Source organism: Ruditapes philippinarum, unplaced genomic scaffold (assembly GCF_026571515.1).
Source record: "Ruditapes philippinarum isolate M1 unplaced genomic scaffold, ASM2657151v2 ctg2831_1_1_1_1, whole genome shotgun sequence".
In the NCBI taxonomy this organism is placed as follows: Eukaryota; Metazoa; Mollusca; class Bivalvia; order Venerida; family Veneridae; genus Ruditapes; species Ruditapes philippinarum.
In genome coordinates, this window is record NW_026865163.1 from 27,822 (window position 1) to 37,939 (window position 10,118).

A 10,118-nucleotide genomic window follows, 5' to 3' on the forward strand; every position below is an offset into this window, starting at 1 on the left:
TGTGCTTACTTTTACACCTAATGTTCGTTTGCAAAACATTGTATGCACCCTTTCAATTTGGTTTGCTTGTAAAAAACCCCACACCTCAGCACCATAAAATAGGACTGGCTTAATTAGTTTATCAAACAGGTCTAAGACATGATCTGAAGACAAATTAACAAACCTAGACATATAACTTTTTAACTTAAAAAATTGCCTTTAATGCTTGCCCTGATAACGTGTTACAGGCTTCCTTAAAGGAGCCACCTGACGTAAAAACAATTCCTAGGTACGTATATTTATTGACGATTTCTAAAATATTTCCATCATAATAAAAAGCCAAGTTATTTGGTAAACGCCCCCCTTTTCGAAATATTATCACTTTTGTTTTATCTTTATTTAAGCTTAATTTCCATCTGGAACAATATTCATGTAAATATTAAGACTAGTCTGTAGTTCTTCAGCAGAGTTTGCTAAAAAGAACAATATCATCAGCATACATCAATAAAAATAGTTTCAATGATCCTATATCTACACCCTCTGCACCCTTAATGACCAATTCTTCTTCTAAATCGTTTAAATACATGGCAAACAGAAAAGGACTCAAAGATTCACCTTGTCTTACTCCCAGATAACTATCAAAAATAGAACCTGTCTCACCATATAATTTTACTCTTGAACGTACGTGTGCATACATTGATTGAATAATATTAAATAACTTACCCCTTACACCCAATTTGAATAATTTATACCATATATCGGTCTTACTAAGTAGTCAAACGCTTTCGAAAAATCAACAAAGACACAAAATAATTTCTTATTTTGATTAAGAACATGATTAATAAGACTGTTAAGAACAAAAAATATTATCAACAGTCCCCATTTTCGCTCTAAAACCTGCTTGAGCTTCAACATATATATAGTAATTTTCAGCCCATAAAGTAAGTCGTTTGTTAATAATACTTGTAAATAATTTTCCAACGACACTTAAAAGAGTAATTCCTCTAAAATTTGAGGCATTATCTAGACTACCCTTTTTTATGTATAGGGATGATATATCCTTCACTCCATGAGGTTGGAAAATAACCTTTTTCAAGAATTTTATTAAATAATTTCAAAATATGTAAAGCTAAGATATCCTTTCCATAGACTAAGAATTCGTTTATAATACCGTCTGGGCCTGCACTACGACCTAAGTTCAGGTCCACAATACCCTGTAATATTTCTTCCATAGTAAAGGGTAGGTCAAGTTCATTAAACATAATTTTTACCTCGTTATCTAAAATACGATTTGTAAAATCTAAAACATCTTCGTCTGCTTGAAAAAATCTATTTTCAGGATTATTAATTGCTTTAAAGTATTCAGTAAAAGTGTCGAGTGAAATTCCTTTCGGACCTTTCTTATAACTGCTTTCTTTCAACATTTTCCAGTATAACTTGGCATTGCTATAACGTGCTGACATTAACTTCTGTGTTCTAATCTTATCTTTTTCATATTGAAAAACTCGGACGCTCTTTTTGTATATACTTCTTGCTTGTACCATATTTATTCTGTTTAATTCTGACTTATTTCTTCTATAAACATTAAGTTTCTTATAAAAATCTACTCTATTGTTTACACATATGTTACTATATAATGCAGCGTCCTGATTTTGATGATCATACTTATTAAATCTACCATCAACTTTACTATATTTACCAAATAAAGGTTTACATACATCTTCAATACATTGAACAAAATTATCTATACATGCATCAATTTCAACATGTGTGTTAGCACTATCAATTTTACTATCTAACTCAGAAAGATGCATCATAAATACATCACTTTGAATAGAGTTTAAAAAGACATCTTTTTTGTCAGAATCCCATTTATAGAAAAATGACTTACTATCATTAATATTACATTTAAATTCGGTTCTTCCATTTTCTTCACATTTATCATACGAATAAAAAGATTTTAAGGAAAATTCTATTATACAATGATCTGACAGTATATTTGGCTCATGCGTTTTAAAACTATCAAATAATGTTAACAAATGTTCACTCACAATACAAAAATCAACAACACTACAACCTGTTGATGATATATAAGTAAAGGCACCCTCGTCATCACACACCCGTCCGTTTGCAATACGTAACCCAGTCTGTTTCAAAAAGTCAATCAATAATAGACCATTACTGTTCGTATTTTTATCTAAAGTTTTTCTGGGAAGTTTAATATCTATTTCATAGTCATCAGGTAATAAATTATTTTCTAATAAAGAATAATTGTCATCTACCACCCATTCTTCCAAGCACCCCACACGCGAGTTTAAGTCTCCTAATATCATAAAACTGCACGCGTTCTCTCCATATTTACTTCGTAAAAATACAATGTCATCAATTAAATTATCATATACATTATTTTCAACAAAACGATTCCTGCTAGATGTAGATGGGATAATATAACACAATGCAATAAATAAATGACCATCAATATTAAATAATTCCCCATTTATTTTTACCCACAAATGTGTATCGTCTCTCTCACAAACAAATGTATCATCACAACAAAGTTCACGACGTAAATAAATAACTAGACCACCGGAAGACCTCGTGGAACCTAAAACTTTCTCTTTTCTATTTAAAGCAAAATGTTGAAAATTGTCTACTTCAAAATTTGTGTTATTATCTCCCCAAGTTTCAGTCAAACAAACTATATCGTTATTATTGAATAAATCAGTTATTTCAGAACACTTCAGTTTATCAATAGATTTAGTTTTCAAGCACTGTATATTAAATAATGCAAATCGTAAATTGTTTACACTTTTGTACTGTAAAAATCCTAATCCCCGCCCACAGTGTGATCATTTGACGCTGATGTATGTTGCGTAGTTGTGGGAGGAGTCATCGTCTGCCTAACTGATTGCTGATTTGCCGGCGCTTTTCTAGTTGCTGCCGATTCCCTCTGCGCACGCGCACTAGTTGAACGACCTCTACTTTTTGTTGACATCCGAATTTTGCACGTGATCTTGGCCTACACACACGTGGAGTAATATTGTCAATGTTTACAACTGGTGTGTGGTGGGCTGAACAAATGTTTGAGACTGCGATTTTAATAATGATTGCGATTGCGAGTTATTTGTGTTATTTGTATAACTGCTCTGTGACGACACTGAAGCTGTACTAACCTGTTTGTTTACCCCGTTTGTTTGTTGCATGTTATTGGTCACGGTGTCGGTTATGGTTTAAAAGATATTTTCGTTGGAATTGTCTAATGGAGGATCTTGCTGTGCCCGTGAAACACCGTCCGGAATACCGTGTGGAGCTGTATATGCCGCCTGATGCCCGGAATAATTACTATTATCCGAGGTAGAAAAAACCTTCGGAGGTTTCTGGCCAATGTCTCTCGATGGATTTTAGTAGTAATTCCCAACCCGGAAATGCATCTTCTACAAGACGATGGTTTCACATAAAGCGCTGCTGGATATTTTAAACTGAACCTTATTACCTTTACGCGATCGGTACTCCTTGTATGCGGGCCACAATGCCTTTCTGGGGTTCGAATCTCATATGGATAGTCTCTGTCAATGCCATACCTAGTTCCAGCAAGATTTCGTGCATTAGCCATTATCGAATTTACTTCAATGAGAGTAACGAAAAGTTACCAATATTGTCCTCTTAAATGACTCCTGCCCCCCGGCGATTGTTTTTCACCTGACCTAAACGTTCTGCATTGTCGATATAATAATATCGCTCGGATTAAGATTAAGTTGATCATAAATAAAATCGTTGACACTGTCATAAACATCCATTTTGTGTTCTTCATATCCGTATATAAGTAAATTCCTGTTTTTATTTCTAGTTTCTAGATCAAGTATTTTATAAGTCAGTGTTTTAATTTGTTTGTCATATTGATTTACAGTTATCATTCACATCGGAGACTACATTACTAACCTTATTCATCTGAGTCTGAAGAACGTTCACCTGTGTTCGCACACTATCAAAACTTTCAAACTTTTCAAAAAGAACATTCAGTTTATCATCCGTGCCCATTCCTTTATACGTATCAAACTCAAAACATTAGATCCCTGTCTTTTTTCTCTTTGTTGTATTTTCAAAAACTACCGCCTTCCGTCGTGCGCCATTGTGTATTTCCCGCCGACCCAAACATGCATTCGTTTTCCATTTCGCGAGAATCATTCAATAATTGACTCAATGATTGACTTCCTATATCCATTGTTTGATAAGTGATGATATATTATCCAATATATATAATCCAATATTAATAAAACACCCAGAACATATAGTAAATCCTAAAAATGTCACCGTGATCTAAAACCAGTGTTGACCATCCGCCATATTTAATAATGTATAATAACATATAAACACATACAATCCAAGTCTCGACATATTCAACATATTTAATTAAATACATCATGAATATGACAAAAAGTTTTAAGAAATACATATTTTTTTACACAGCAACACTCTCATTTCTCTTCTTTAAAGCCAGATAAACAATTTTTGCGATTTTTTTTTATCTTTTGGGTGTTGACATAAGCTTATTGAATTTATTCATATTAGGCCATGTGTAATAATAATTATCTAAAAGTGTTGAAAGTAATTCTATATTAAAAGGACACATTAACAAAAAATGATACTCTGATTCAACTTGATTCATATTACATCTTCTACATAATCTATCGCATATTATTCCTATATAGATCTTCTTGTGTGATCTCGCTGGTGTTTTCATATGTGCCTCGACATAAACACTATTTAAATAACTAGCTTAAATAAAGTTTAACTTATAAATTCTCTATTGTAATCTAATTTAGAAAACGAGTCTAATTTAGATAACCATTGTTGAAAATAATGATCATGGATTCTTTGAATAATTAATCTAACATTCGTTTCAGATATTCTATCACAATTCCACAGGAAAGAAAAACCAAGGTCATCTAATTGCCTTTTTACATTACATGACCAACTTTTTAACAATGTATTATTTCGTCCCTGCAACATCATTAATGTTAACATAGTTGAGTCAGGCATATTTTTAATTTTATATCAAAACTTAAATATTCTAATTTTACGTACTGTATACAAAGGAAATTAAACAAATTCTCCATAAACTGCAGTACTGCATGTTTATTGTTAAACGTCAAGTATTTGTTTTAGAAACTTTTAAGTGTACTCGTTCTATGTCCGGAGATTTATGAAAACCCCATATTTCAGATCCGTAATATAAAATCGGTAATACCATACATTGAATTAAAGAGTTTTAATTATTTACCAAAATCTAGTATGTGTATTTATACTATATAAGTTGGCACATAAGCACTTTGCCCTTATTACCGACGACCGACCGGTCGACCGACTGATAAGTTTGTGCATATACGCATGGAAATCAAAATAATTTTTCTATCATTTTAGATACTTCAGTACGATTTTTATCAAAACACAATTTTGCTGCCCAATATAAATGTATATAGACAGCCAAATACACATACTAATAGACAGCCCAATATAGATTCATATAGATGGTTGCAAATGTATACAGATGCGAATAGACAGTCTAATGTACTCGTAGATGCCTATATACAGCCCAAAATAAATGCGTAAAGACAACCCAGTATAGATGCGTACAGAACGTCCGATATATAGCTTAAAATAGACATTTAAACGACAGCCCAATACAGCCTCATACTGTAAATATTCACCTTCAAGGTAAATCAATAAATATTCGATATTATGTACGAAGTAAAATACATATAGTTCTATGTCACAATCAAGAAAAGTGTCTTTATAAAAGAATTATGCGTCATCCGTCCGCCCATCCTGCTTTCTCTTGGATACAAATACAAAAGATGTAATGATTCTTGAAAGTGTACTTTTTAAACAGTTCATCAAGCTCCCTTTGGTTTTTCTTAGTCGACAGAATCACAACTGTTCTTTAATTTTACAGATGCTGCCACAAAGACTACTACAAGACGCATCATTCCATCTGTAATTCCATTCTATAATCATATTCATGCACACTGTACCGCCGGCGGCGTGGTAAGGCTGACCCTGGTACCAGTTCGTGTAGCTGCTTTCTACAGGTGTCTGATCCAACCATAAGAAATGATTTTGAGTGCCATATCTAATACCGCCAATCCAAACATTCACGTTCACTGAATTTTGAGAATGCAAGAATACTATAATTTTTGATGTTGTTATCAATAATCAATTAATATATATCGTCTGAGAAAACAGTATGTTTATTTTTTTCCATAACTAAATGTTTTTCTGGTAAAAAAAACACATTTGCTCGAAACTTGCATGGTTAATTCCATCAATGAAAAAAAATAAAATAAACACCTGAAAATAAGTTAAGCACACCCGGTATTTTGCCTCAGTTTTGACATGACCACAAATGAAATTTTAAATTTTATTTGGGCAATAGTACGAACCACCTGTAGTCAACCAAGTTATGCACCAAGAATGGCAAAATTTATCTCAAAATCGCATAAGATGCCTTACTGGTTGTAAGAGGAGAATGATTGAGGCTTTCATCTGGGCACGTGGCGGTTACACACGTTATTTAAAATTGGGCTACATAATGTTATTTTAGGTTACGTAATTGTCACGGTTCAGAACTGTTCACTAATTAATGGAGAAAATGTGTAAGCGGCCGGATAGCTCAGTCGGTAGAGTCGCGGAATGGTGTTCGAGTCCCGATCAGGCTGCACATTTTTCTCACCCTTTGACATAATCGTCAACATTTACCAAAAATATCCATCAGTAAAAATATTGTTAACGCTCCAAAACCATGCATACATTTTTGGTAAAAAAACCAACACATTTGCTTATGCTTCAATATTTTGGTAAAGAATAAACTAAACTCATATGATTACTAAATTGGTAATGCTACTTTTCAAATTACTATGCCTTAACTCAATTAAGTTGTCATCTCATGACAGTGCTTTCACAACCAATTTTAAATTTCCGGGGTGTACTTAACTGAACATATCTTTTTTTCTACCACAGGGTACATGGCAATACAACATTGGCATATACTATAAATAGATACAATATGATAAATTAACAAACTTGACTGCTTAACTGGTGTGCTTAACTTATTTCCATGTCTATATACATGTATCTAAGTCAATCATAATAACAATTGAATTAGAACTGAGATAAATAACATCATCTGGATATTGCATGTTTGCCCTGAAGCTATAAATATACATTATTAAGATTAAAAAGTCAATCATAACAACAATTGAATTACAATAGTCAACATTTCGTCTTGCGCTTTCATCATGACAAATGACATAAACAAGGGACTTAGAAGCCCACAATTAGCTAGTGCATATCATAATTGTGGGAGAAATAAACAGGAAGATATTTAAGATTTCAAGGACGCTTTACCGACCGTGCAACCTAACGGTAAGGTACGTAACTTGAGTTAATAAAAGATATGTTTTGTTCTGTTCTGGTAATACAATTGAAAGGACAACGGCAGTTGTATCGTAAACATGTAACACGACTGTCCGTGAACTTAAACTGCAAGTACTTTTCCAGTGTTTATATTTACCTAAAATTTGTTTTAAAAAAAAATCAAAATTATGCTTTTATATTCTATAAGTCTAGACTTCCAACTTCATTTCATCACCCCTCCCATTCCCCCGTCTCCTGTCCAAATTATTTAGCGAAGGGTAATGAAACAATGATTTATTAATATTAGAAACATGTTTTTGTGATTCATCAGCCAATTACTTCATATTGTCAAAACTTATGCCGGTCTTTATCAATCAAAATAATCTTGTGAAATAAATCTTTGACAACGCAAGCAGCTCAATAGCCTGTAACTGTAGATTTAGATTTTACTCAAGTAATAAAAACTTAGCAGAAGCTCGCGCTTTAAATAATATCACTGACTCGTGTGTACAACTGCCGTCCTCATTTACAATGATTGTCTCCCTTTCTGATTGTACAGTGTATTTACCGTTAGAGGCAAGTTCCGTAGCTATGTCTTGCTCTTCTTGTGAAAGAATGTCTGCAAGATAACCACCATGTTCTTCACAGTATTCCTGCAATTCATGATATAAATAGTGTCATGTTGCATTATATGAAAGGTTACTGTATTTACTCAACCTAAACATTGTAGTATATCTTTCTATATACTTTCTTATTCTTTTGAGCATTGAAGCCAAAATGGCTGATAGGCTCGTTCTTGAGCTTCTGACTTATACACTTAGTACTTGAAATGATGTCAAGCCTAATAGGAAAAGGGTTTTTCTTAAGTATCTTTTTTAAGCTGAATATCTGATAAACATGAGCCCGCTTAGTGCGGTATGTGAGAAATGATACCTGAGCACAGTTAGAATGTTTCCAAATTAAACAACATAATCTGAGCAACTACTTGTAGGTCTACTTTTTGCAATCCGATATGCTATAAATAGTGTCATATTGCATTATACGAAAGGTTATAGTGTCATATTGCATTATACGAAAGGTTATAGTGTCATATTGCATTATACGAAAGGTTACTTCATGATATAAATAGTGTCATATTGCATTATACGAAAAGTTACTTCATGATATAAATAGTGTCATATTGCATTATACGAAAGGTTACTTAATTCATGATATAAATAGTGTCATATTGCATTATACGAAAGGTAACTTCATGATATAAATAGTGTCATATTGCATTATACGAAAGGTTACTTCTTGATATAAATAGTGTCATATTGCATTATACGAAAGGTCACTTCATGATATAAATAGTGTCATATTTCTTTATATGAAAGGTTACTTTATTTACTCAACCTATACATTGTAGTATATCTCTACATATACTTTCTTATTCTTTTGAGCATTGAAGTCAAAATGGCTGATAGGCTCATTCTTGAGCTTCTGACTTATACACTTAAATTAGTACTTGAAATGATGTCAAGCCTATTAGGCAAAGGGTTTTTCTTAAGTATCTTTTTTACGCTTAATAACTGATAAACCTGAGCCCGCTTAGTGCGGTATGTGAGAAATGAAATCTGAGCACTGTTAGAATGTTTCCAAATTAAACAACATAATCTGAGCAACTACATGTAGGTCTACTTATTGCAATCCAATATGCTACACTCCATGTTGAGTGCAAATTATACTTTGTTTGTGATGAAATAGTTTTATATAAAAGAAATAGTCAGACGGGGACTTGCACAGAACAGTGAAAACTAAATGAAGAAGCTAATACCCGTGAAGTTTTGTACATCCAGTTCAGTTCACGTTGTTGATAAACCGGCACATATTAGTTCTGGTCATTTGTGACCTTGGTTACATGATTCATTTATCTTTCGAAGCGATTTGCTAGGCAATGCTACTTTTTAAATATCTTAACTCTTGGCAATAAAATTTCCACAAGAAGATTTGATTTGTTTTCCATGTATTAAAGTCTCTAATACAGGAATTTAAAAAGCCATTATGAAATTTTATACATCATATCATCATTAAATCATCATTATATGATATAGAAACATACCTTTGCTTGATACCAGGTCATTGATTCCGTCACTAATTTGAAGTAAGTATGATTTAACCTCAAGACATTCCCTGTGTAAAGTATCTCTAGAACAAATAGATGACTTGTTAATGAAAGGGTAGCTAGATTATGGTACACTATAAGAATTAAAAACAGTCATTTATTATTAGTATTGGCGCATGTGGCCACACGATTTCTAATATATCAGACAGGACTTTCTACTGTTTACAATTTTCCCATTGTTTAACAGGGCACGTGTGTTAAGGACTTTGTTGTCGTTCCCGCACACGACTATTGTTTTAATTGTTCCGTCTGCATTAAAAGCTGTTGTAAGATTTTATAGTCATCCTAATATTTAAAATAAAGTATGACGCTTGTACCTAGAAAAAAATTCATAATGTACAAAACTACAACGGTCATTAATTCAGAACGACACAACAAAACCTTTTTCACAATGTTGTAACTTCACAAATATTTAAGCAAATATGTATATGTGTGTTTAAAATTATATGTCTTACTAGGTAGACATTTGAATGTTGTCCTGCTCCACGTTCCATTTGTATTGCATGTTGTACGGGAAACATCAGTTGTGTTCATAGCAAAGCCGTCGTCACATGTGTATAGT

General features: G+C 32.8%; 1 protein-coding gene across 1 annotated transcript; it reads right to left on the reverse strand.

Annotated features, from left to right (window-relative positions):
* Nucleotides 1-4,342: 4,342 nt before the first annotated feature.
* On the reverse strand, nucleotides 4,343-9,573 carry LOC132728068 (C-type lectin domain family 4 member A-like). The gene is made up of 3 exons (XM_060713677.1): nucleotides 9,494-9,573; nucleotides 7,961-8,045; nucleotides 4,343-6,140 (listed from the first exon to the last, which is right to left on the reverse strand). The coding sequence occupies exons 1-3, from the start codon at nucleotides 9,512-9,514 to the stop codon at nucleotides 5,908-5,910; spliced, it is 339 nt and encodes a 112-aa protein (XP_060569660.1). The 5' UTR covers nucleotides 9,515-9,573; the 3' UTR covers nucleotides 4,343-5,907.
* Between the last annotated feature and the right edge of the window lie 545 nt (nucleotides 9,574-10,118).